At 43.3% G+C, this 27980-nt stretch overlaps 1 protein-coding gene across 1 annotated transcript; it reads left to right on the plus strand.

Moving 5' to 3' along the window:
- The first annotated feature begins 236 nt into the window (after positions 1–236).
- RAB23 (RAB23, member RAS oncogene family) lies at positions 237–27861 on the plus strand. The gene is made up of 7 exons (XM_027525373.1): positions 237–494; positions 6873–7092; positions 9715–9800; positions 19070–19226; positions 21173–21255; positions 22762–22854; positions 24635–27861. Exons 2-7 carry the CDS (start codon positions 6938–6940, stop codon positions 24772–24774), a joined length of 714 nt encoding a protein of 237 aa, XP_027381174.1. The 5' UTR covers positions 237–494; positions 6873–6937; the 3' UTR covers positions 24775–27861.
- The last annotated feature ends 119 nt before the right edge of the window (positions 27862–27980 follow it).

Here is a 27980-nt window from a genome sequence, read left to right on the forward strand (position 1 = left end):
TTCGACTGGTCTCCACGGTTTTGCTCTCCCCGCCCCTTGGAGGTCCTCTCAGCCAGGCGCATCAGGTGCGTCCAGTCCTGTGAAGACTCTGAAGGCCGCCCCCAGTGCAGCGGAAGCGCGTGCAGCGCCTTCCCGGCCGCCTCCTCGCGCGGCCAGGTAGCGCCCCGCGCCCCTGGCGGCGGCCGGCTGGAGGCGGAGCCCCGCGCGCGCGTGCGCACCGCGAGCCCGGCGCATGCTCGGAGCGCGGAGGGGCCGGGCTGAGCGGAGGCTGGGCGCCCGCTCCCGGCCCTTCCCGGCGAGGTACTGAGCACCACCCGTTCCGAGCCCTGCTGCCAGTAAAGTTCCCGAAGCATCACAGTCACCCCTAAAGAGCGAAGAGGGCACGAGCCGGCCGGACGCCCAGCCGGGGGCCGGCGCGCTCGGACGCGGCGAGGCGGCGGTTGCGCCGCGCCCCGGAGGAGCTGTAGCACCGGGCGGCGGGCGGCGCGGGGAGGGTGAGTAGCGGCTCGCGCACGGGCCGGCGGCCGCACTCCTCGCCCTCGTCGCGGCCCGGGGCCTGCGCAGGGGCGCGGCGGGGCCTCCAAGCCGGGCGCTCGCTCCCACCCGGCCGCCGCGCGCACGCCTGGAGCGCGGGCCCGGGCCCGGCGGCGGCCCCCCGGCCCCCGTCTCCCCGCCCCTCCCCGCGCTCCTGGCGCCCCGCGTCTCCCTGGCTCCCTCGTCTCCCCGCTCTCCCTTCTCCCCGCTCTCCCCTGGCCCCCGCGTCTCCCCCCGCCCCGGTCTCCCTGGACGTGGCGGGCCGTTCAGTGCCGGTCGGGGATGGCTGGGAAAGGGCCCCAGCCCACCCTGGCTTCCAGACTGGGTCCAGGCAGCGGGCCCCTCCCTGCCCGGCCGCACCCTGCCCGGGGTGTTGCCGGGGCGCTCCTGGAATACGGATGAACCGGCTGCGCGCTCCCCTTGACACCCGGCGCGGCAGAGTCGCTTCCCATGGGGACCCCAGGCTCGGGACCCTTAGGGTGTGATAGGGGGACAGCTTCACTGTCACGGCCCGGGCAAGTGACTTTACAGTCTGAGAAGGACTGTTTACGTCTCTAGATTTCATACAGGTCAGGATATCTTCCAGGTAACTTCAGTGAACCTGAGGTTTTCCGTGTTTAAGTATAATCATAACATGTGTTGAAGTACAGGCAGTGATGGAAAAACCACTGTTTTAATCATTGAGTTAACTCTTCGTTTTCTAATGTATTGGACTGCTGTGGATTGTAAACTTAAACTTGGGAATAGAACACATATACAGTATTACTGTCAAGCTTTTAAGGTATTATACTTAGAATGATACTTTTCTAAGAACTTGATTGTGTTGGTTCTTTTTAGTCTGTAGAGAAGTGAGTGGCTGATGATAATCACAAAGGTCAGACTGCCTGTGTTAAGATCTAATTCCATTTATTTTTCTTTATATTTTATTCTTTTAAACGTTATCATGTGATAATGTGGACTTTGTTGGGGAGTGTGCAGTTCTGTGAATTTTAGATTCATGTAACCACCATAATAGAATATGGAACAGTTCTGTCACCTCCAACCACTCATGCTGTCTTTCGTCTCATAAACTCCCCCTTATTCCAACCCCTGGCAATTACTGATCTTCTCTAGAATGTCATGTAAATGGAATCGTACAACATGTAAGCTTTTTTCACTCAGTACAATGCCTTTGAGATTCCTTCAAGTTGCTGCATGTATCAACGTATCCTTTTTTATTACTGAGTAGTATTCTGGTGGATGGATATGCATCCACTGAAGGACGTTGGATTGTTTCTAGTTTATGGTGACTATAGGTGCTGTAATCATTCCTATGCAGGTTTTTGTGTGAACACAAGTTTTTGTTTCTCTGCTGCTGCTGTTGCTGCTAAGTCGCTTCAGTCGTGTCGGATTCTGTGCGACCCCAGAGACGGCAGCCCACCAGGCTCCCCAGTCCCTGGGATTCTTCAGGCAAGAACACTAGAGTGGGTTGCCATTTCCTTCTTCAATGCATGAAAGTGAAAAGTGAAAGTGAAGTCGCTTAGTCCGTCCGACTCCCAGCGACCCCATGGACTGCAGCCTACCAGGCTCCTCCCTCCATGGGATTTGCCAAGCAAGAGTACTGGAGTGGGTTGCCATTGCCTATCATCAGCCAAATGTTTGTGGGGCTTTTTGGAAAGTAAAAGAGAAAAAACTTACCATAGGAGTTTTAAGACTTTCCAGTCAAGGGAAATTCATGCTACTGCTGCTGCTAAGTCGCTTCAGTCCTGTCGGACTCTGTGCAATCCCATAGACGGCAGCCCACCAGGCTCCCCTGTCCCTGGGATTCTCCAGGCAAGAACACTGGAGTGGGTTGCCATTTTGTTTCTCTAGGGTACTGCTACGATTAGTGTTGTAGGATCACATAAAGTATGTTTAACTTTATAAGAAACTGTCACACACGTTTCCAGAGTGACTATCATTTTGCATTCTCACCAGCAAAATGTGAGAGTTGCAGTTGCTCCACTTCCTGTCTAGCACTTGGTGTGGTCAGATTTTTTAATTTAGCCATTCTGATAGGCATATAGTGGTAATGGCAACCCACTCCTGTATTCTTGCCTGGGAAATCTCATGGACAGAATGTGAGCCTGGTGGGCTGCAGTCTGTGGGGTCGCAAAGAGTAGGATGCAGCAACGGAGCCCAGTGTGTCTTTAACTAATGGCCAAAGCTGTTGAATATCTTTTTGTGTGCTTACTTGGCATATATAATCTTGGGTGAATATCTGGCCAAGACTTTTACCTATTTTTAAATTTGGTAGTTTCTTATGTTGACTTTTTAAGGTTCTTTATATGCTCTGGATACAAGTTGTTAGGTATGTTTTGCAACTATTTTCTTGCAGTCTATAACTTGTTTTATTGTTTTAACAGGATCTTTCACAGAGCTGATATTTTTAATTTTGATGAAATCTAATTTATCTATATTTCCTTTTGTACATCTTTTGGTAGCATGTCTAAGAATTTTGCCTAATCCCAGGTCAAGAAGGTTTTCACCTCTAGATATTAAAGTTTTACATTTAGATCTATAATCTATTTTGAATTATTTATATAAGGTGTGAGATTTAGGGGAAGGTTTACTTTTTTGCATATGAATGTCCAGTTGTTCCATCACAATTTGTTGAAAAGACTGCCTTGTCTCCATTTAATAGTTTTGCATTTTTGTCAGACATCAATTGGCTGTATTTGCGTGGGTCTATTTTTGGGCCCTCTGTTGTATTGGGCCTGTGCTGTGTTGATTTCTGTATCTTTCTCTTTGCCAGTATCACTCTTCATGAATGTAGCTTTAAGTGTCTTAAAATTGGGTGGTATGATTTTCTCCAACTTTCAGTCAATTCAGTCAGTCAGTCGTGTCTGAATTTGATTCATATCAAAGAATTTCGTTTTGGGAGGATGCTATTGTAAATATCATTTAAATTTTTTTTGGCTTCAAATTGTACCTTGTTAGGATATTAGAAATACAGTTCAGTCTTATGTGTTACTCTTGTATCCTGTGTCCTTGCTAAATTCACTTACTAGTTTCAGGATTGTTTGTTTGATTCCTTGGACAATCCATAGACAACCATGTCATCTGTGAATAGGGATAGTTTTTCCCTATTGTCTGTAAGCACTTTGTGTATTTTTGTTGCTATTGCTCTGGCCATGCCTAATGATAAACCGGAGTAGTGAGAATGAACATCCTTACCTTGTTCTCACTCTAAGGGGGAAAGCAGTCTGTCTTTCAGAATTAAGTATGATGTTAGCTGTATGTTTTTCTGTGTGTGTTTTTTTTAATAGATGCCCTTTATCAGGCTGAAAAATTCCCCTTCTCTTTCTAGTTTGCTGAGAAATTTTCTCACAAATGGATGTTGAATTATGTTAAATATTTCCTCTGCATTAGTTGATATGGTGATGGGGTTTTCCTTCTTTACTCTATTAATGTGGTGGGTTACATTGATATTTTAATGTTGAAACAGCCTTGCATTCCCAAGTAAAGCCCATTTGGTCCTATTCTTTTTGTGCATTGCTGGATGTGATTTACTCATATTTTGTTGAAGATTCTTGCATTATGTTCATGAGGGGCTGTCTGTCTGGTTTTCTTTTTTGTCCTGTCCTTGTGTGCTGCTGGTATCAAGATAATGCTGGCTTTATAAATAAGTTAGGGGATGTTTCCTTCTCCTCTATATTCTGGGGGGATTGTGTATCATTCTTGAACTGTTTGGTAGAATTCTTCAGTGAAATCACCTGAGCTTGGAGCTTTCTTTTTGAGTTTTTAAAGTTACAGATTTTATTTTCCTAATAGTTATATCAATTTTATTGATTTCTTCTCTTTATTATTTCCATCCTTTTGCTTGCTTTGGGTTTATTTTGCACTTGTTTTTCCAGTTTTTTGACGTGGGAGCTTAGGTTATTGCTTTGAGACTTTTCTTCCTTTCTAAGGTAAGCATTTCAGTTCAGTTCAGTTCAGTCACTCAGTTGTGTCCGACTCTTTGCAACCCCATGAATCACAGCACGCCAGGCCTCCCTGTCCATCACCAACTCCCGGAGTTCACTCAGACTCACGTCCATCGAGTCAGTGATGCCATCCAGCCATCTCATCCTGTGTCATCATCTTCTCCTCCTGCCCCCAATCCCTCCCAGCATCAGAGTCTTTTCCAGTGAGTCAACTCTTCGCATGAGGTGGCCAAAGTACTGGAGATTCAGCTTTAGCATCATTCCAAAGAAATCCCAGGGCTGATCTCCTTCAGAATGGACTGGTTGGATCTCCTTGCAGTCCAAGGGACTCTATTTAGTGTTGTAAATTTTCTCTCTCAGCACTAAGTTAGCTGTGTCCAACAAACTTTTGACACTTTGTATTTTCATTTTATTTCAATTCAGTTATTTTTAAAATTTCTCTTGAGCTTCTGTTTTGGCCCATGGATTGTTGAGAAATCTGTTTTTAGTTTCCAAATGCTTGGAGACTTTCCTGTTATCTTTCTGTTACTGACTTCTAGTTTGATCCCACTGTGGTCTCTTTATTTTAATTTTTTTGAGGGTTGTTTGATGGCCTAGACTATGTCCTATCTTGATACATGTTCAGTGGGTGCTTGAAGAATGTTCTGCTGTTGTGTGGACAGCTCTATAAATGTCAATTACATTCTGATATTTTTATGGTGTTTTTATAATTTCATTTTGTTTTATCATGTTTTCTAGTATTTTTGAGTATTTCTTTGTGTAATTTGTTTAGCCGTGTAGATAATTTATCACAGTCTATTGGTGTCAGCATTTTACAAGCCCAAGCGAAGTATAGAAACCTTACCTCCCTTCACATCCTTTTGTTCTCTCCCATGTATAAATAATTGTCTTAAATGTTTTCTCTACGTATATTGAAAACCACATCGAACAGTATTATGATTTTTCTTTCAACTGTCACATGTAACATAGAACATTCAAGAGGATAAGTCTCTCTGTATTTATCCATATTTTTGCTTCTGTCATCTTTCTTTGGTTCTGATACTTTAGGTTGTTTTAATAATTTAATTATGTCTGAAGTGGAGACCTAGAACTTGTACTTTAACAAGTACTTTTAGATGCTTCTTAAATCATGCAAGTTTATGGAGCATTAGGGCCAGTTACTGAGTCTCCATTAGGGACAAAGAAAGGAATGCTCTTCACATTTCAGACATGTTTTGTGTAGTGGTTGTATAAATGAATTTTTGGTTCAGGTAGCTAGAATATAATAGTTAAGTAGGTAGGAACTTGGATAGCATTAATAATTTTAAGAAATGTGAAAAAATTAGCCCTCTGTTCTAAGGGTCTAGACAGTTCATTCAGTCTAAAATGCAAACAGTACACGTACTACTGCTTCCATTGTGTGAATAACTGTAACTAGTCTGAAAGTAACGGAGAAGGCGATGGCACCCACTCCAGTACTCTTGCCTGGAAAATCCCATGGACAGATGAGCCTGGTAGGCTGTAGTTCATGGGGTTGCTAAGAGTTGGACACGACTGAGCGACTTAACTTTCACTTTCCTGCATTGGAGAAGGAAATGGCAACCCACTCCAGTGTTCTTGCCTGGAGAATTCCAGGGACAGGAGAGCCTGGTGGGCTGCCGTCTATGGGATCGCACAGAGTCGGACACGACTGAAGTGACTTAGCAGTAGCAGCAGTCTGAAAGTAAAGAAAAAAAGTATGCTGTAAGATTATGGGTAATGGATTCATTGTAACCTAAATACTAAAGTGCTGTAACTTAAGAGCTGGATGCTGTCACTTGGTTGCATAGTACATTACACAAAACCCTTTTGGGTGCGGACCTAGGGATGTTAATTATCACTTGTGAGGATGATGAGCAGTTCCCTTAGACTTTGTATTTGTTTCCCATTTGGTGTTAACTATCTATGGAGGATTTCTTCTGGTGTATGAAACTACCATTTTTTGAATGCTTAACTTTCACTGTGCTAAGTGCTTTATATGTATCAATCAATGATCCTGTGAGGTTAAATATCTTCAGAAAACTGAAGCTTGAAGAGGATAAGCAATAACTTCACAAAGAGCACAGAACCAGTAAAAGGCAACTTTAAGTCAGGCCTCAACTCTAAAGCCCATAGTCTTTATCGGCTAATCTTTGTGAAAGGCAGAATCTACTCATTTATCACTACCTAAAAGTCATACATTGTGCTATTGATAAGGATTCAAAAGTGAATATTATTGTCTCTCTTTTCATAGAATTTAAGTTAGATGAACAGAGTGGGGAGGGGGGCCCTTCATCATGGAAACAAATTCTTGGAATTCAGTTTGATTATTTCTTGATAAAATAATTATAGCTTATTTTTATGTCATGAAAAGAATAATTTCATTTTAAACCACAGGTTTGAGAGAGAAGATCTGATCACCTGGAATTAAAGTTGGCACAGAAACCTTTTCAACTCCAAAAATGTTGGAGGAAGATATGGAAGTGGCCATCAAGATGGTGGTTGTAGGGAACGGTGCAGTTGGAAAGTCAAGTATGATTCAGCGGTATTGCAAAGGCATTTTTACAAAAGACTACAAGAAAACCATTGGAGTTGATTTTTTGGAGCGACAAATCCAGTATGTACTTGGCCATTTTGTCCTCTGGGTTTTGGTTTGTGAGCAGTGTCCGATGACGGTGTCGGAATGACGGTGACTGGTTACCGCACAAACGCTAGGCGTCGGGCGGCAGCGATGTTCAGTCACTCACTCCTCCGTGTGTCCTCACCGTCTTTCTCCCCCCTCCTCCATCTCTCCCTTTCCTCTGTCATTTTTCTTCTTTTTTGCTACCCTTCTCCCTTCTCTCTTTTTTTCTACTTATATCTGTTTTATATTTATTGGTGGCACCTTGGGCACGTTTTTAAAAAATTTCATTGATTATTTGGCTGTGTTGGGTCTCAGTTGTGGCGCACGGACTCTGGTTGCAGCACGTGGGCTCAGTTGCTCCGTGGCTTGTGGACCTTGGTTCCCTGACCAGGGTTGAGCCCGTGTCCCCTGTGCTGCAAGTCGGATTAACCACCAGGCCACAGGGACGTCCCATCGTGGGCACTTCTTAGATAGAAAGTAGTGCTTGATTCTGCGGAGATTTCTGTCCACAATTTTATTTGGAAGGAAAGTTACCTTTCACAGTAATTTTCATCTCTTATATATTAAGGGATCTGTTTGTATAATCTTCTCTTTTTAAAACTGGACAGGACTATGTAGAAGTTAGAGAATTAATAATTTATTTTTACTTTAAAGAAATAAGAGAAGGATTTGAGGGGATTAAATACGCCCGTGAAAAGGAAATCCAGTTCTAAAACACATCAAAGTAACAATTTTTGTCCTTAGTCCTGAGAACTTTTGAGGTTATTTTAAATTGTAGGAGACAAACTAAAATTTATCACAGAGAAATAAGTAACATTAAACAAATCTGACGTAACTGTCCCAGACATTAGCATCAGAGATAATTGTGTTCATTGTTGTAAAAATTGTTGAATTTATAATCTGTTCACCTTCTTTCTAAAAATACTTCTGTTTTTGCTTCCTTTCTTAGGTGTCTTAAGAGGATTCATTTTAAATCTTGATGATGTTTATTTTTGTACTTGTTATCTGGACCAAATTAATATTTTAAGTATATAGTTGACCCTCATTATTTGTAGATTCCATGTTAATATTTTAAGTATGCAGTTAGTTACTTCTCATTATTTGTGGACTTTGTATGTTCGGATTCACTACTTGCTAAAATGTATTTGCGACCCCAGACTCGGGACCCCATTCATGGACATGTACAGAGCCTCAAAACATTTGCGTCACCTGCACACACAGGTCTGGTTGAGGCTGAACGCGACGACCTCCATCTTTTTGTTTCATCTCTCATAAGTACATAAGTGGCCTTTTCCTGTTCTGTTTTTGTGTGTTTCGTTGGTTTTGCTGTTTAAAACGGCCCCAAGCCTAGAACTGAAGTGCTGTCTGGTGAGCTGTGATGTGCCTCGTGGAGAAGACACATGTATTAAAGAAGCTTCTTTCAAGTACCAGTAATAGTGCTGTTGGCCATGAGTTCAAAGGTGATGAATCAACAATACATATTAAATAAGGTGTCTTTAAATAGAACAATGCAGAAAAAGAAGTTATATATTGATTGGTTGATGCAGTTGTAACCAGGAGCTTGAAGGCCCCTTGCCGGGTATTTTCGCTCAGAGCCACGGTTCAGGACTTGCTGACTGGCTGTTGGCAGTGGCTCTATAAAGGGACTGCTGCCCGTGAGTAACACAGGAGGTGCACAGAACAGTCAGTGTCTGCGTTAAGGGGCCCGCGCGGTGAGCTGCTTGGTCCTCTCTCTCTGGTCTCCGCGTTAGAGTAGGCCGGCCGGAGGCGGCAGCTGACCTGAGGAAGCTTTCTCAGGACAGGCCAGGATCCTGTGGATACCAGCCTCCACAGACACTCAGTTCCATGTACCAGATGGCATAGTGTTTGCATTTAACCTCCACACGTGCTCCCATAGACTTTCATTATCTCCACATCACTTACAACATCTAATACAAGGTAAATGCTGCGTGAATAGTTGCCGGACACATGGCATGTTCAGGTTTTGCTTTTTGGAACTTTCTAGAGTTTTTCCCACATATTTTCAAAAAATAACTTTATTTATTTCTGGCTGTGCTGGGTCTTTGTTGCTGAGTGGGCTTTTTTCTAGTTGCGGTGTGTGGGCTTCTCATCGAGGAGGCTTCTCATGTGCGGCACTAGGCTCTAGGGCGTGACTTCAGTGGTTGTGGCGCGCGGGCTCGGAAGTCCGGCTCCTGGTTCTGGAGCACAGGCTCCATAGTGTGATTCGCAGGCTCAGTGGCTCTGCGTGGGATCTCCCAGGATAAGGGATCGGACCCATGTCTTCTTTACCACTGAGCCACCCGAGAAGCCCTCCAAATATATTCTGTCTGTGGTTGGTTGAATCTGCAGGTGTGGGCCCTTCTGATGCTAGTCCTAGAGCCACCTCTATCTGTGACTGTTGTTGAAGGAAGAAACACAACAGGTAACTCCAAATCGTGTAAAGTGACAGCGTTAGGGGGTGTCTTTCACCCTTTACTCTCACTGTGGTTAATGGTCTCAGCACTTAAAAGCACTTAGACTTTTTCAGATTGAAGCCCACAATGTAGTTTTAATACCTCCAGATTTTAAAAATAAAGACATTTCCTTTGCATATAAAATAAATTCATCTCGTTTCAGAGTTAATGACGAAGACGTCAGGCTCATGTTATGGGATACAGCGGGTCAGGAGGAGTTTGACGCAATAACCAAGGCCTACTATCGAGGTAAGTTGTGGGTGTCTTTAGTCTGTTTGGATGTGTTCTTTTGGCTGAACAAAGAATTTTGCCTTTTTTGTTCCCCATAGAAGGATTTCTCTTTAAGAATATTTAAATTAATTCCAAAGTATTTTTGAAAACCCCAGGCCCTTATTCTTATAAAGATCTCATTGGGTGGTAAATAATACTTTATACTATAGACTGTTTGTGTCTGCCTTAGAATTACATGACTCATACAGGCATTCCCAGACCTAGTAAGTCAGAAACTATGAAATGTCTTCTCTGACTCCAGGGAAATGACTATGTAGTCAGAGAATGGAAACTACTATAAGAAAAAGGAAAACTCCGGCAAACAAAATGGCATTTTGTTATGACATTAATGTGTGTGGGTACAGCCTTTTCAGGGCTGCACAAATTCAGAGAAGTATGAGGTACAAGTGAAAGGAAAGAGCTACCATGACAGGATCTAAGACTAAATTGTGGGCAGAATTCCCCTTTTTACCTACCTAGCTTTTTTCTCTAAATTCTCAGTATATAATGCATTCTTTTTGTGAGAAATAAATAGGTTGGTTTATTTCTTTTTAAGCTTTTAACACTGTGATTTGCCAGTATTACTTTTTCATTAGTGTGGTTATTTTTTGAGAAAGTAATTACCATTATGTATTTCTAATAAGACAAGTTTGTGTGAGTCTACAATTATTTCAAAATGAAGTTAAAAAAAGAACTGGTCAAATGTGAAAAATGATTTTATTTGTATATGAATAAAAAGGAGAAAATGTTGCAATTGTACATTAAGGATATCATTTGGGTCCCTAATTTAAAGAAAAAGACCAGGTAGCTAAAAATATTTTAATTTCCACTGCAGTTGAGGTTATAACCCTTTTTCCAGTTTTTGCCATAAGACTGTGTTCATTATCATCTATTAATTTTTTTAACTTGGCTCATCGAGTTTGTCACAGACTTCTTATTTTAACTGTTCAGTTTAGTTCAGTCGCTCAGTTGTGTCCAACTGTTTGTGACCCCATGGACTGCAGCATGCCAGGCTTCCCTGTCCATCACCAACTCCTGGAGTTTACTCAGACTCTTGTCCATTGAGTCGGTGATGCCATCCAACCATCTCATCCTCTCTCGTCCCCTTCTCCTCCTGCCTTCAACCTTTCCCAGCGTCAGGGTCTTTTCAGATGAGTCAGCTCTTGGCATCAGGTGGCCAAAGTATTGGAGCTTCAGCTTAAGCATCAGTCCTTCCAATGAACATTCAGGACTGATCTCCTTTAGGATGGACTGGTTGGATCTCCTTGCAGTCCAAGGGACTCTCAAGAGTCTTCTCTAACACCGCAGTTCAAAAGCATCAATTCTTTGGTGCTCAGCATGCTTCATGGTCCAACTCTCACATCCGTACATGACTGCCGGAAAAACCATAGCTTTGACTAGACGGACCTTTGTTGGCAAAGTAATGTCTCTGCTTTTGAATATGCTATCTAGGTTGGTCATAACTTTTCTTCCAAGGAGCAAATGTCTTTTAATTTCATGGCTGCAGTCACCATCTGCAGTGGTTTTGGAGCCCAAGAAAATAAAGTCTGTCACTGTTTCCCTTGTTTCCCTATCTATTTGCCGTGAAGTGATGGGACTGGATGCCATGATCTTCATTTTTGGAATGTTGAGTTTTAAGCCAGCTTTTTCATTCTCCTCTATGACTTTCATCAAGAGGCTCTTTAGTTTCTCTTCCTGCCCTAAGGGTCATGTCATCTGCATATCTGAGGTTATTGATATTTCTCTTGGCAATCTTGATTCCAGCTTGTGCTTCATCCAGCCCAGCGTTTCTCATGACGGACTCTGCATATATCATCCATTTCTCTTTCATATGTTTACAAAAGACATTCTTTGCCAGAAACTAAAACGAGAGCCCGTAATTATTAGTATTTACATCTTAATGGAAGAACTGACTGATGCTGAAGCTGAAACTCCAGTACTTTGGCCACTTCATGTGAAGAGTTGACTCATTGGAAAAGACTCTGATGCTGGGAGGGATTGGGGGCAGGAGGAGAAGGGGACGACAGAGGATGAGATGGCTGGATGGCATCACCGACTCGATGCACATGAGTTTGGGTAAACTCCAGGAGTTGATGATGGACAGGGAGGCATGGTGTGCTGTGATTCATGGTGTCGCGAAGGGTTGGACACGACTGAGCGACTGAACTGAACATTTTAATTTACTATGGGTGATACTCAAATTTCTTTTCCCTTTGTTTCATTTGGACTAGAAGGCTTTAAACAGATTTAATCTCCCTGTATTTAACGTTTTAAAGCTATCATAAGTATATAAATAGATGTGTTAAAAGCTTTTCTTAAAATGTAACTTTTTTTAGCCAACTCTGTTAAAATGGCAGAGGGTGGATACTGAGCCAGGTCTTAAGCCTGAGCTTTTTTCCCCTCACATCCCTATTTGAATTAAGGAACAAACAGTGGCAACATTATGTCAATTTGACATATTGGACATTCTTTTATGCTTTTTTTTTAGGCTCCATAAGAATGCTTTTGGCTACTGACAGCAGAAAATAGATTTCACACTGACTTATTTACCGTCTGTTGACTTGTTAGTGGGAGTAGCTTTCAGTTGCGGTTTTGTTGGGATGGTAGCCTCACTAATCTCCGGGCTGGCACCCTCCCAATGTGGGGTTCCTCCTCATGTTGATTTTCCTCTAGGCTGCAGGGTTACAGTGCTTTGTTCACATCCTTGGGGACCCAAGGTTACTTCCCACAACTGTGCATCAAAAGTCCAGAGCTTTTATCTGATCAGACCACCTTTGACCAGATTACAGTGAGAAGTTAGAGGAAGATGATTAACCTAATCGGCTTGTTGCACATGTGGCCCCCCCAGGGCAGATGGTAGGGTTGGCTGCCTAAACTGTAGGCTGCTGTTCAGAGAGGGAGAGGTGTTCTCAGAGGCGGGGGTGCAGGATGACAATTGGCACCAGGTAACATCTGCTTCTAGTGTAGATTCCAGTGATGATTTAATTAAGCAGAAATAAAGAGTAGGGAGAAAAGGTAAGGTGGGCAGAATGAGTTCTGATGGAGATTCAGTGACTGAAACACTATGCCTTAAAAAATTATGACCTACTAATTTTTATTCTAAAAATGTGTTATTCAAGATACATAAAAATTATATTTAAAAAAAATTATTATAATTCATTTAGAAGACCTATTACAGCAAGATTGTTGCTCCAAGGGGTGGTTATGTTCTTAGAGTACTGGCTTAATTGCACAGTGAGGCATGTGGAAACATGATTTCCTTGTCAGTAGGTTAGAACAGAGTGCAGATCATATTAGGAAGTCTTTAGCACCCCAGATGACTCCTCTTAAACTCTTAAGGAAGTCCACCCTTGGCAATAGAAACCATACTTAGAAAGTTGCATACAACATAAAAGAGATTTTCATTACAGTTTTTTACTGTGACTTGGTTCTCAGGAAAAAAAAAAAGCTTCTGACTAAATATATGGAAATGAGGTTTTAGACTTAAGACCTGTTATTTGAGATTATGCACATAAATAGCTGAGCGCTAGGAATTGATGCTTTTGAACTGTGGTGTTGGAGAAGACTCTCGAGAGTCCCTTGGACTGCAAGGAGATCCAGCCAGTCCGTCCTGAAGGAAATCAGTCCTGAATGTGCATTGGCAGGACTGATGCTAAAGCTGAAACTCTGATACTTTGGCCACCTGATGCGAAGAGCCAACTCATTGGAAAAGACCCTGATGCTGGGAAAGATTTAAGGCAGGAGGAGAAGAGGACAACAGAGGATGAGGTGGTTGGATGGTGTCACCAAGTCAGTGGACATGGGTTTGAGCAAGCTCTGGGGGTTGGTAATGGACAGGGAAGCCTGGTGTGCTGCTGTCCATGGGGTTGCAAAGACTCGGACATGACTAAGCGACTATACTGAACTCACATAAGTAGAAGAAAACACTTATTTTCTTAAAAAAAAAAAAACTTTATTTCACAAATATAAATGAATATAAATTGTTGGAAATTGAATAGCTCTGGACAAGAAACTGGTTTTAAGTTATAATTATAAACACAAGAATTTAGGAATAACAGAATTAGATTGCAATGTCAGGTTTGTTTTGAAGTTACATGAGCATGGAATCTGTGACAAATTGGTTCATTGAATAATTTGTGTGCTTTAGGTTATAAAGTGTCAAAAAGAATAGGGGCCAACATTTTAAATCCTTAGTAATATCTATAATAGTGTTTTTAAAGCCTTGTGATTCCAGCTGGCCTTTTTCAGTGTTCTCTAGAGCAGTGTTTCTTCCAATCTGCTGTGCACAGGAATCCCCTGGGGAGCTCATTAAAATGCAGCCTGACTTCCCTAGGTCTGCGGTGGCTCCAAGAGCCTGCTTTCCCGCCGCCTCCCGGGTGACACTGATCCTGCTCCTCAGCCACTCTGGACTGGCCTGCAGACCATCTTGTAGTATCTGTCAGTGGTTTGAGGACAGAATTAACTCTGCATATTATGTATCTTGGAGACTATTTTCTGAATTGTATTAAAATATGGTGACTTTTTTGGAATGATCTTGTTAATGAGGAATAAACACTTGCTATTGGTGATCTTGTCATTGACACCAAAAATTTATTCAGAGCTCCGTATTCTGATCTGTGCATAAGTGAGGTAGTTTATTAACTGTTAGAAGTGATCCATTTATGGGTGGTTTATTGTTACCTATGATATTGAAGAAACTTTTCCAGTGCTCCAGTTTTTAGGGTAGGTAGTATTGAAGGTATGTTGAATAATAGGAAAATAAAGGTCTTTGTAAAATATATGGATAGAAGACACTAGCTGCTTTTCAGTGTCAACAACAGAGAAATTAAAACATTAACTTTTCCAAAGATGTTTAGCACTAACAGAGGTTGGAGGAAGAAAAAGAATGGAGAGCAGCATGGGGTCATTTTATTTTGTTTTTTTTATGGTCATTTAAAAATTAAATGTAGTTATAATTGATATATGGCAGAAAACAACACAATATTAGAAAGCATTCATCCTCCAATGTAAAATAAACACATTAAAAAAAAATAGTTACAGTTGTTATGCTGGAGAGCCATAGCTCCTGAAGGTAGGGAAACGCAGCTCTGTGTCTCGGCCCCTCTTTATGTGCGCATGGATGGAGGAGCCTGGTGGTCTGCCGTCTGTGGGGTCGCACAGAGTCGGACACGACTGATGCAGCTTAGCAGCAGCAGCAGCAGGCAGTAGAAGGAAAAGGCCTTTCCTTGACAATACCCTCAGCTCATGTCTCTTCTGCGCACTCTTTCTTTAACTTTATATTGGAGTGTAGCTGATTAACAGTGTCGTGATAGTTTCAGATGAATAGTGAAGGGATTTAGCCATTCATGTACATGTACCCATTCTCTCCCAGACTTACCTCCCATCCAGGCCAACTCCTGGTCACTCTTAAATAATTTTTCTCAGCTGCCTCAGTGATTTCTAGTCATAAACATATCTCAATTAGTAGTAGGAATAGCCAGATAATGTAAGTTATATCTCTTTTTCTCTGGGACAGGCCTTGTGGTCTGGGAGGGGAATGCGGATGGCTTCACTCCCAGCTCTTCCCAAGCGGGCCAGGCCCTGAGGCCCCTGGAGCGGGCACGGAGCAGGGTGGCAGGGTGGTGTGGTGCCAGGGCCTCTGTGTGCCGATGGTAGCAGGTGCTTCTCTCTCTGGGACTTCGTCCTGGCTTCCTCGGTGCTTCCCGGTCTTGGGGCACAAGTGTGTCCTTGATTCTGTCAGCTGATTTCCTTTTTGTGGGAGTCAGCGCTGCACTGCCATCTCCCCTGGTGCCAGCTCCCAGTGCCCCGAAGTGGCCCTGCTGGACATGGTTTGAAGTGACCCTGCGCGGGCTTCTGTCCGGTACGTGGCTCACCGCTGCCCGTGTGAGGCCCTCGTGTGCTGTTGGGCCTGCTGTTGGTGCGGCACAGTCACCCTGCAGACGCGGCCCTTCTCTGCTGGTCCCATCAGCTTGGATGCGGGCAGTGCTTCTTTAAGGAAATCCTTCGAGTATCTCCTGCCTTTCCACTTCTTCTCAATTCTTAAAAAATGCTTGAAGAGCTTAAGGGAGTTCCAGACTTGTATAATAGATTTGTAGCCATTTTCTTTGTATGTTTGGCAAATAACAATCTTCTCACACACATTTTGGAATCTGGTATTTGTCATTTGTTTTGTCAGTGCCTCAGTCACAATTCTGTAGGAGTCTTCTTTTAGTTTATTTTTTGTGTCTTTTAGAAAGGACTTTTTTTTTGTTTGTTTAGCTTTTTGGGTTTTCCGTAGCCATGAAGTTAAAAGACGCTTACTCCTTGAAAGGAAAGCTATGACCAACCTAGATAGCATATTCAAAAGCAGAAACATTACTTTGCCAACAAAGGTCTGTCTAGTCAAGGCTATGGTTTTCCCTGTGGTCATGTATGGATGTGAGAGTTGGACTGTGAAGAAAGCTGAGCACCGAAGAATTGATGCTTTTGAACTGTGGTGTTGGAGAAGACTCTTGAGAGTCCCTTGGACTGCAAGGAGATCCAACCAGTCCATCCTAAAGGATATCAGTCCTGAGTGTTCTTTGGAAGGAATGATGCTAAAGCTGAAACTCCAATACTTTGGCCACCTGGTGAGAAGAGTTGACTCATTGGAAAAGACCCTGATGCTGGGAGGGATTGGGGGCAAGAGGAGAAGGGGACGACAGAGGATGAGATGGCTGGATGGCATCACTGACTCGATGGACGTGAGTCTGAGTGAACTCCGGGAGTTGGTGATGGACAGGGAGGCCTGGTATGCTGCGATTCATGGGGTCGAAAAGAGTTGGACACGACTGAGCGACTGAACTGAACTGAACTGAGGGCTATTCAGTTGTTTGGTAGTTTCTCATTTAAAATTGGATAATTCTACTTTGCTCCTTTGGTTTGATAGTCACACATTTTTTTTATTCTTAGGGTGATTCCCTTTAGCTTAAGATTCTGTCTTGGCTTACAACCCACCTCCACACACACACACCCACCCCCCTACACACAGGGGATGGGTGTGGGGTGTAGAAGTGAGAAGCCAGGGAAGGAAGGAGAGCTATCCACAGAGGGTGCAGTGATGAGCCGGTTACTGCTGCGGGCAGCTGGGTGCCCACCCTAGTTAGGGGCTGGGGAGACAAGCTGAGGTTTTCACCCTCCCCCCCTCCTCCCCAGGCGTCAAGGCCTCACTGGGTGCACTAAAGCAGGGGTCCTCTGAGGCCTGGGCAGACGAGCACCCCTGCAGCCAGTGCTGGAGGTGAGGGGGGACCCCCAGCTCTCCTGTGCCCACCTCCCTGTGGATGAATCGAGTCCAGATCCCTCTTCCTCCTCCTCAGCGGGCACTGTGCCCCTTCTCAGTCCTGGGGACTCTCTCCGCACAGCCCCCCACTAAAGAATTTTGTTTTATGGACAGACTTTTATACTTTGATCCTTGATTTTTTAAAAACAAAATTGTGCTTTTCTTAGTTAATCATCCTTACTGCCCTTATCTCTGGTGCTCTCTGCTTAGATTTTTGTTGTTTGTTGGCTGTTTTTGTTTTGTTTACATACTTCTCTGAGTGTTTGTTTGTTTGTTTTTTGTGACTGAGAGCTTGTATGCTTGGAAATACCCTATTGGACCCTCAAATTTAAATGATACTTGACTGGATATAAAAGTCTATGTTTAAAGCTAACAATTTTATTAACAAAGAATGCTTTCTTAAAGTATGAGTAAATAATGTTCTATTTATAGTTTAAGTAAATATGAGAGTTAAACATAAATTTATTGTCCAGTATGCTAGTGTGATCGCTTCAGTCTCTTTCTCCTTCAATTCTGAGAAAGTCTCAGGGTGTGTCTTATCAGTCTGCCTGTCCCCTAGCCCTGAGTTTTGCATAACTGATTTATTCTTTGGTTTCAAGCCTGTGGTAGTGGAGGGAAGCATCTGCTTTTCAGCCATAGTGAAGTGCCATGTTTTCCTTCATTAATTGTTCTTTGGCTTTCTACCAAATTCCCTCAGGGGATGAGCAACTCTGTTTTGGCCTCAGAGTGTCCTGGTAGCCCTGTGTTTGTGTCTGGCCTCTGAGTGGCAGGAGACTCTCACACCTGAGGGCCTTGGAAGGAAGGCGCAGCAATGAGGAGTCCTCTGGCTCAGGAGAGTTTTCTCTTGTCGCCTGCTTTTGTTACCAGGCTGCCTGATTCAGGAGCTAATCATTTGTCAAAACCCTCTTCCAGAAGATTGCTGCTTATTTTTAAAATTAGATATTATAACCTAATATGATAGTTGATGATTAAAATATTGTCAGTAAGTATGCTATGGGAATTCAGTTGAACAGGATGAAAAACTAAAACTTTCTTCCTCTCTATTATATATAAATATTTTACTCTTGGCACTGCACTGGTTCTTTGGTGGGGCACTGGCTTCTCATTGCTGTGGCTTCTCTTGTTGCAGAGCACAGGCTCTTCGTACACGGGCTTTAGTAGTTGGAGCATGTGGGGTCAGTAGTTCCGGCCCCTGGGCCCTAGAGCGCGCAGGCTTTAGAGTTGGAGCATGTGGGGTCAGTAGTTCCGGCCCCTGGGCCCTAGAGCGCGCAGGCTTTAGAGCTGGAGCGTGTGGGGTCAGTGTTCCGGCCCCGGGGCCCTCGAGCGCGCAGGCTTTAGTGGCTGCAGTGCTTGAGCTTTGTTGGTCCTCGGCATATGGAATCTTCCCTGACCAGGGATTGAACCCCTGTTCCCTGCATTGGCAGGCGGATTCTTACCCACTGTGCCACCAGGGAAGTCTGGCATTGGTTCTTAAGTTGTGTTCTTCAGCATCATTGGTATTCTCCTAAAATAAAATAATACAGATTTTTTTGAAAGTAAATAGAATGAGAAAATTGTGCTTTTTCTTAAATCTGCACTGAAGAAAATTAAGAAAAAAGTGACAGGGATTAACAGGAAGAATTTGGCAACAGCCTGTTATTCAGGGCTAGTTTACTGTTCTCTCTGGCTCTTATTGTATCATTAAACGTATTAGTATTTTGTGGTATTTCACAAGGAATGTGTATAATTTTGAGGGCACCTTGATGTACAAATTTGAGAACCACTGTTCTTGGTAAAAATTGGTTCTTTGAAATGGAAAATAGAGTTTATATGTTAAAAAAATAAGCAATGCTACAAAGATGAGTTCAACATTACTTACATAAAAATCATTTTGAGTACATAAAAGTTGCCTGCACCCTGCATAGGACTGTTTCATTAATGTAAATAACATTTTTATTTTGTGACCTTACAGGAGCCCAGGCTTGTGTGCTTGTATTTTCTACCACAGACAGGGAATCTTTTGAAGCCATTTCCAGTTGGAGAGAGAAAGTGGTGGCTGAAGTTGGAGACATACCAACTGCACTCGTACAAAACAAGATCGATCTCCTGGATGACTCCTGTATAAAGAAGTAAGGTGGCCATTGTTGAGGGGGTGGTGGTAATTCTAGAAAGATAAAACCTATTTTATTTCTTTGTATAGACTTACAAAAGACAGGTTTATACTTAAAATTTTCTGTGAGCTATTGTGTGACTGGTTTGAGTTTAAACAAGTTCACTCTGAATCAGAAGTAAAGAAAATTAAAGGAATACATTTTGGAGGCCCTTTTAGAGTTCTAGGTCCTTGCAACTCAATCCAACTGTTTGTGTGAAGTCAAATCTAGACAGAGTATGAGTGTTAACTCTATATGTTCTAGTATCCAGCATAAGTATGTTGATGAGTTTAAATAGGTAAGCAGTTCAAATTCACAGTTTTGTGTACTCAGTACCATTATGTTCACATGTGTGAACAGCATTTGGCATCCAGATAATTTCTCTCTGTAAGTATTAGTTTATTGCATTATTAACATTTTGCTGACTTTGAAAACAGTTGCCTGGTTCTTTCTTACCTTACCTTATTTTTTTGGTATGTTCATTAGTCATCTGATGCTGTGTAACAAATTAGCCCAAAACTTGGTGGTTTAAGACAGCGAACGTTATTTCATAGTTTTTGTGGGTCAGGAATTTGGGAGTGGCTTAGCTGGCTGGCTTCATTTTGGGTGTTTCGTGAGGTTGCTGTCAAGAAGCTGCTGGGGCCTTGTGGTCACTGGAAGGCTGGACTGGGGCAGGGGGTCTGCTGTCAGGCTGGCACCCTTGCTTGGGTCCAGGCAGGAGGCCCCTCTTGAGCTGGGAGTGTCCTTATGGCGCGGCAGCCTCTGTCCCAGGCATGTGATCCCAGAGAGGGAAAGGCAGGAAAGCCGCAGTGCCTCTTAGGGTGCTTATGAGGGACTCTTGAGTCACACACTGTTGTGTTATTGACGACACAGGCCAGCTTGATTACAGGGAGGGGCAGTGTGGGCAGAGGAGTCACTGGGAACCCTTTTAAAGAATCAGCAGCTGTAACGAAACTAGAATTAGGGGTCCTCTCTCGGAGACACTTCAGCATACTGACTTTGGCTTAGGCAGCAAAGTAGTTTTGTAGCCAAGGAGAGTCAAATAGGTAATGCAGTTAAGACTCTGGGAGTGTAATTAAATTCAAGTGTTTTTAAAAATGGAAGAGAGAAAATTAAAGTATTAGATAAAGAAAAGTGATATTTAACTATTCTAAGGCTAGAATTAGTGACTTTATGGAAAAGTGTCTTTTACAATTACAGTGAGATGGCTGGTGTTTACCCCCCAAGAGCAATGACAACTGAAAATCCTCCTCAGGCACTGACCCCCCTCGGGCACTGACCCCACCTCAGGCACTGATTCCCCTCTGCTCAGGCACTCACTCCACCTTGACACTGACCTCCCCTTGTCGGGCACTCACCCCACCTCAGACACTGACCCCACCCCCCACCCCAGACACTGACCTCCCCGCCTCAGGTACTGACTCCCGACCTTGGGCACTGACTCCCCACCCTCGGTCACTGACCTACCCCCTCCCAGGTACTGACCCCTGCCCTCAGGCACTCACCCCACCTCGACACTGATTCCCCCCCCCAGACACTGACCCCCCCTCCTCGGGTAATGACCCCCCCACCTTGAGCACTGAGCCCCCCTCCCTCGGGCACTGACCCCCCCCCAGGCACTGACCCCCACTTCGGGCACTGACGCGCCCCCCGCCCCCCCCCCGGGCACTCATCCTTCCTCAGACACTGACACTGCCCCCAGACACTGACCCCCCCGCCTCAGGTACTGACCCCCCCACCTCGGGCACTGACCCCCGCTTTGGGCACTGACCCTCCCGCCTTAGGCACTGACCCCCGCCCCCTCCTTGGGCACTGACCCCCCTCAGGCACTGACCCTCCCCCTCAGGCTGTATGCAGTAAATGTAGTAAAACAAGTGCTCAGAAAGTACCTTTACATGCATTTTTTTTTTTAACTTGATGTGTAGTGAGGAAGCCGAGGCACTGGCAAAAAAGTTGAAGTTGAGATTCTACAGGACTTCAGTGAAGGAGGACCTGAATGTCAGTGAAGGTAAAGTGCCTCTTAATACTAATGGCAAGACGTTTGTTTTTTCTTCTTATGCCTCTTCTCTGTGTGGTTTGGAAATCATGTTTCTACTTTGGGGGGGAGGGGGGATTGTCTGATTAACTTTATTTTTTTTTTTTATTTTAACTTTACAATATCGTATTGGTTTTGCCATATATCAAAATGAATCCGCAGTCATGTTTGTATTTTTAATGTTTTTATTTAGTTTTGCTTGCACCGGCCTTTGTTGCTGTGCAGGCTCTTTCTCTAGCTGTGAGGAGCGGGCTGCCCTCTGGCCGCGTTGCACGGGCCATTGTGGAGGCTCCCCTCATCGTGGTGCGCTCTTGGGCGCAGGCTCAGCAGCTCTGACCACAGGCTTAGTTGCTCTGTGGTATGTGGAATCTTCCCAACCAGGAATCCAACTCGTGTCCCCTGAATTGGCAGGCGGATTCTTACCCACTGTGCCACCAGAGAAGTTCTAGAAGTCTTATTTATAATGCGAATAGGATTTTTCTCGTTGTTACATGTCATCAAGTAGTGTAAAGGCTTGATGCTGCTCTGGGTTTGAGTCCTTAGTTATTTACTAATGTCTTTGAATAATTCTTACTCTACAGCAGAATTCCAGTGGGCTTTTGTTCTGTTTTTTATCTTTAAAAATACAGCTGACTGTGTGTGAGTGTATATGTGTGTTTTTCAAGCGTACCTTCTAAAGTTGCTGCATTGTCCTGAAACACAGCAGTGGACACCCACTAGGTAGTTACGGCACCCTTAACTTGTATTTCCTACTTTCTGGGATTGGAGGAAGATGATGGTTATTTTTCTCATTCTGGAATTGCTACTTATTTTGTTAGATTGCAGCTTGATTGTTGGAGAAGGCAGTGGCACCCCACTCCGGTACTCTTGCCTGGAAAATCCCATGGATGGCAGAGCCTGGTGGGCTGCAGACCATGGGGTCGCGAAGAGTCAGACATGACTGAGCAACTTCACTTTCAGTTTTCACTTTCATGCACTAGAGAAGGAAATGGCAACCCACTCCAGTGTTCTTGCCTGGAGAATCCCAGGGACGGGGGAGCCTGGTGGGCTGCCGTCTATGGGGTCGCACAGAGTCGGACACGACTGAAGCGACTTAGCAGCAGCTTGATTGTTGCTTCAGTGTCCCAAGTAATACTTATCACCTAAAGAAAGAGGCACCTTTTTAAGACTGAGTCAGATTAGTGTTGCTGAATATTAATTACTGTTCAGGTATACTTTAAAGAGCCAATGACTACAGTGTTATTTTATTTCTTTACTAATAAAATGCGTGTCCACTGTGTATTTATTGGTATTACCATCGTAATTAGGTATTACTCAGATAATTTTTAGAAGTTGAATTTTTTTCAACTCATTTGTATACTTCTAATTTTAAATTTGTTTCATAAATATAAATATTATAATAAGTGATGTACAATAACAGGTTTTCTGTGCATAGATTATACTGACCTGGCAAGGCTTCTGGTTTTGTTTTCATTCCAGTTTTTAAATATTTGGCTGAAAAATATCTTCAAAAGCTTAAACAACAAATAGCTGAGAATCCAGAATCAATGCATTCAAGTAGTAACAAAATTGGTAAGTACCCAGAAAGTTTTAGCCGCATGTTTACCTGGCAAATTTATTTTCCATTCATTATCATATTTACCTTAAAGGATACAGTATGCTCATTTCTTTAAAGAAATGTGAGATTATTAGGAGTATCAGCTCTCTTATTAAAGGTATATTGAGTTAAAAGATTTTACCTGAGGAATTTTCTAAAGGTCTCTCCTATTTGACTTGACAGTTGCCCTGTCTCGGCACCTTTTCCCTTTCCTGCCGCCTTGCTTAGTACCCAGCCTGATTTTAGCATGCGATGCCAGCAGAGTGTCGTGCTCGCCAGGGAGCAGGGACCACCTGCCCGTGTCTTGACTTTGGACAGTGGGTTTCTGGGAGGGCAGGTACTAGTCCTGTCCTAAGGACCCTTGCCTGCACCCCACCTACACATTCACATACGGCATTTTCCTGACCTGTTTTAACTTTTCTTACTTCACCTTTTTTATTGCCTGTGTTCCTACTGTCAGACCCCACACGTGCGCCGACCCATGCCCGGGCTGTAGTGCCAAGCTGCTGTCGTGTCTGGTCTCCTGGGCCCACCCTGTCTCCTCCAGTCTGCTGAGTAGAACCCTTTGCTAGATCCTGGTTGTGCAGCACATTGAGTGCAGGCTCACCACATCCCAGCATTTGAAGACCGTGTGGGCCATCCTTCCTGCGCAGCCTCATGCCTGCTTCCATCACATACCTTGTTTACTGTTCCACTGAAGGCCCGCTGTTTCTTGAGTCTTCTCTTGTGCTCATGTTGGCTCTTCCATCAAGAATGGCCTCCCCTTCCCATCTTCTGTCTGGAACTGTGCATCCTTCGAGGTCTGTGTCCAAAGCTCTTGACTCTGGCTGGAGCACGGCCTTCACTTCTCTTAAACAATCAGAGACCTGAGTGCAGGGTATGTCCAGGGCCCAGTCCCTCCTTCCTGTCGTTTGTCCTTTCTTACGAGTTAGATGTGGTTGACCCTTCCTTTGAGCTCTCTGTGGGACGTCGCGTCTCTTTTATGACACCTAACGTCGTGTCCTGCAGCATCGCTGCACCCCTCAGAGTGTAAGCCCCTTGGGCACGAACAGTCTTGGCTGTCATGGTATTGCCCAAAGTGTCTGTGCAGAGTCTTGTGTATCACGGATGGTAAATAGCTCATGGATTGGAGATTACATTGTGGGACCCTCATAGTGCAAAATGAAAACTGTAACAGTTGAAAGTTTTTCTTTAGTTCATCCCTTTTGTCTGCTCATCACTTTGAGGATCTGCAGACCATTTTGCCATTGTTTTAGCCTGGACAGAAACATCTGCCATCACTGCCAGCTCTTACATGTGTGGCGTCTTTATTAATATGACTTATAACAAGACAGATGCTATTGAGGAAGTTCTATGATGTGAAGTTAGTAAGTGAAGCTATTAAAGTGATCATACAGATTTCAAATTTCAAAAACTGATTGTTACGGAAAAGAGGCAGAGGGATGTGCAGAGAGTGTCGCCTCTGGGCAGTAGAGGCAGGAAGGCCTCCATGCGCTCTTGACCCCACGTGTGTGTCCCGCGGTGCCGTGGGGCTCTGAGGCACTGAGGGGGAGAGACTTCACTGCCACCCTCCTGGTTCTTATTGAACTTGAACTCTCTTATTGTCTATTAAAAATAGATGAAGTGAAAACAAAAGCTTCATATTGTAAATACTTGCAAACGTGGCTAATTTACTAAGAAGCCGGGAGCACAGCCTAGTAGGTGAGCCTGCAGTCCGTCAGTGTCAACATCTGTATCGTCCCTCACTTTTTCCAGGGGTCTTTAGCACGTCTGCTGGGAGTCACTTGGGTCAGAATTCAAGTACCCTCAATGGTGGAGATGTCATCAACCTCAGGCCCAACAGACAGAGGACCAAGAAAAACCGAAATCCTTTCAGCAGCTGTAGCATACCCTAACAGGCCTCAGGGAGGAGGAAATGGAATTACATTGTGCAGTAAGACACGTCCAGCTATCACGGTATGTTACACGATGTTTCGCAGACTTTGCACCTAATCGGCTGTCTGAAAATCGACAGACTTAAACATTATTCTGCAGTGCTTTTCAGAATGGAGCAAGATCTCTGAAAAATTACTGCCCTGTGGACTCATTTTAATTTTTTTACATTAGACGAAGCTTCTCCTGTTATTCAAGGAACGATATAAGAAACATCAAAAACAGGTTTTGCTGAATTTGAAATGCAGAAACACATAAATGAAATGCCTAAATATATTGGTATAGATTTTAATATTAGGGGTCAAGGAAAGATAGCAGGCGTTCTTTTTCTGAAATTGGTCATCTAGCTTTTCTGGGAAATAATATTGACTCTGAATACTTACAAGAATAATATTGAAAGGCGAGCCCTAATCTTGCCAGACTGCATTAGTGTGTACTTTATGATGTTAGTTGTGCGATGTCTGTATATGTGGAACATGGAGGTGTGTGCACACAGATCCCTGGTTCTGGAGTAAAGGAAGGTATGTGCAGTGTTTAAGGAAACATGGAATCTAACTTGTTCATTCATGAAACCATTTACACACTTACGTGTATGTTCTAAGTTTTAATTTTCAAATGAGAAATTCCAGATAGATGTTTTGCAAAATGAGGTTGACTTTAAAAAGTGCTTTGTGCCAAAAATCTCATACCTAATTCTCAGTGCTTTACTAGAATTTATACTGTTGGTAATCTCTTTTAAAAGCAGCTTTCCTCTCTAACAGGGTAGATGAAAGAGGCGTGTAAGTGCATTAGTGCTGGAGCCCCTCCCAGGTGGGCCTGGTCATGGGATCTTTTCCACGTCCCTGCACGTGGGTGGTGGGCTCGAGCTGGCGGCTGCAGGACCCCTGCCCTGGGCAGCGTGGCCACCCCACGCCTGGGGCCTTTTGCTGTTGACAACACAATTCTGAACTTTTAGGATTATACTAGCAGTTTTTTTAAACATACAAGAGGTGATTTTTTTTTTTGTCTTAAACCACATTACCGATTTTATAATGCCCTGCAACTCTAAAGCTTCTTTTTGTTTACACATTTTTATATGTTTTTTTCAGGTTATAATTTTAAAATTTCTATAATCTTCAGTTTGTATAGAACTTTCTCAAGAGCTCTGTCAGCACCAAATACAAAGTAATTGTGGCAGAGCATACATTTTGTGATTTGGACAGTAGCTTTCCAGTGCAGATAAATAATTGCATGAACTGTACTAAAAGTGGTTATCATTCATCAATGACTTGTTTTTAACCCCTTGCAACATATACCTGGTCTTTACAGGATTTAAAAATATGTGAAATAACTTTTCTTAGAAAGTGTGTCACATTTTTAATTATTTGTACTAAATGCATAATGTCTTATATATTCCTTTTATATGTTTTCTCTTTTTTTTAAGTCTGCCATCTGCACCACCCTCATCCCCCTGTCCAGATTAATGTTGAGAACAGAATAGAATTTTTTAGGACATGTCTTTAAATGGTCAGGAGTGAATGTTTGCTTTTCATAATATTGAAATAATCTGGCATTATCTATTTCAAAGTAATATAAAATCTTTATTTTTATGTCACCAGTTGTCACCACTCCCACTGCTGGCAGTGGGGTAGGTGTTGGGAGAAAACCCTGTTCCTGACGTTGGGTGCCCACTGGCAATTCATCTTCCCTTTTCTACTCTCTGGAAATACAGTCCCTTTAATTTTTGCACAAAATATATTTTTCAGCAAACAGTCTTTATAGCAGAAAAATCATATGATATAAAATGTTGTAGTTCTATTTCACATTAATTAAATGTATGTGGGTAGAAGTTTGTTATTTTTCTATATAAAAAATGTACTCTCTGATGATGGTTGCAGTTCCCTTGATATCTGTAATATAATCTTATGTAGTTTTATTTTTTTAAGGAGAACTGGGATCTTTGTTACACGTTTGAATTTTTAATTTGCAATTCTGTATTTTACCTAACCATAATTGGTTAATTTAAATAATTAAATAGGCCCCCAAATCAGTCTCAAGTTACTTTCTCAGTTTGTAAAACCTTCAAAATTGACACTAAATTTTTTTGCTGAGACCTTTAATTCTTTTAAATAACTACTAATTTCTGAACCGTGGCTGCTAAAGAAATAAGGCCCCAGGACACTGTGCATCTGTGCACTGATACGCTTTTCTACATCGTGGCTGGTCCTCAGCTGCGGTGTGGTTGCCTTGTCTCAGAATGCTCAGGATTCCTTTTCCTCTTTGTCTGCCTGTTGAATTAATAGCATATAGAATAGCCCACATGAAGCAACAGAATTATATTACATCAAGCGAAATGGTTTCCTTTTTATCTGCCCAAAGCTGACAACACTCGTGTACTTCTTCAAAACCGAGTGAAACTAACATTACCAAGAAGAGCCCGTCCCACCGTGGCCTGAGCGCACGCTGATCTGGGTGTCCCCGGAGCTGGCAGTGCTGTGCGTGGGCAGGATCACTGAAGGGCCCCTCTGTGCCCGGAGTCCAGGCTGGGCTCTCCTCTGAGATCCTGGACTTGGCTGCAGGACCTGACATCCCAACTTAAAGACTGTCAGATTCTTGCCTCCTCTTAAACACCTTTCAAATAGTTGGTAACTTGCTGAGGTCCTTCCGTCACTAGGGTGTGTTTTTCTGGAAACAAAATGAACTGATCGGTGAAAATCGGTCCCACGGGCAGTCATCTGGTGAACAAGGCAGTCCTGGGCTGAACTGGCGTGAATGGGAAGGGGAGGATTCCCAGATGCTGAGAGTCTATGAGAACTTGAGGAAAACCTGGTTGTCTGCTGATAAAGAAAAAGATGGAACAGAAAATCTTTTATCTCGTAGTGAACCTGATGATAGCAAATGAGCTTGACAAATCAAGAGACTTTGCTAGTTATCATTAAGAATTAATGTCTCCCATGAGAAGAGACATTTACATAAGGTGGACTTGGGCTGGCATTGAAACTACCATGAATGTCCTCAGAGTGTAACTGCTTTTTATGAAAAGACATATAAATATATAAAACCAGTCTGGAGCTTGAGTGTTTTTTTTCCCCCAGTGTGAAAAAGTACCTACCTTTTAATGAAAACTGAATGTGATGTATTCGTCTTGAAGTATTTGGGGAAGGGGACGTGTGTGTATCAGTAAGCACTA

This window comes from Bos indicus x Bos taurus, chromosome 23, assembly GCF_003369695.1.
Source record: "Bos indicus x Bos taurus breed Angus x Brahman F1 hybrid chromosome 23, Bos_hybrid_MaternalHap_v2.0, whole genome shotgun sequence".
NCBI lineage: Eukaryota > Metazoa > Chordata > Mammalia > Artiodactyla > Bovidae > Bos > Bos indicus x Bos taurus.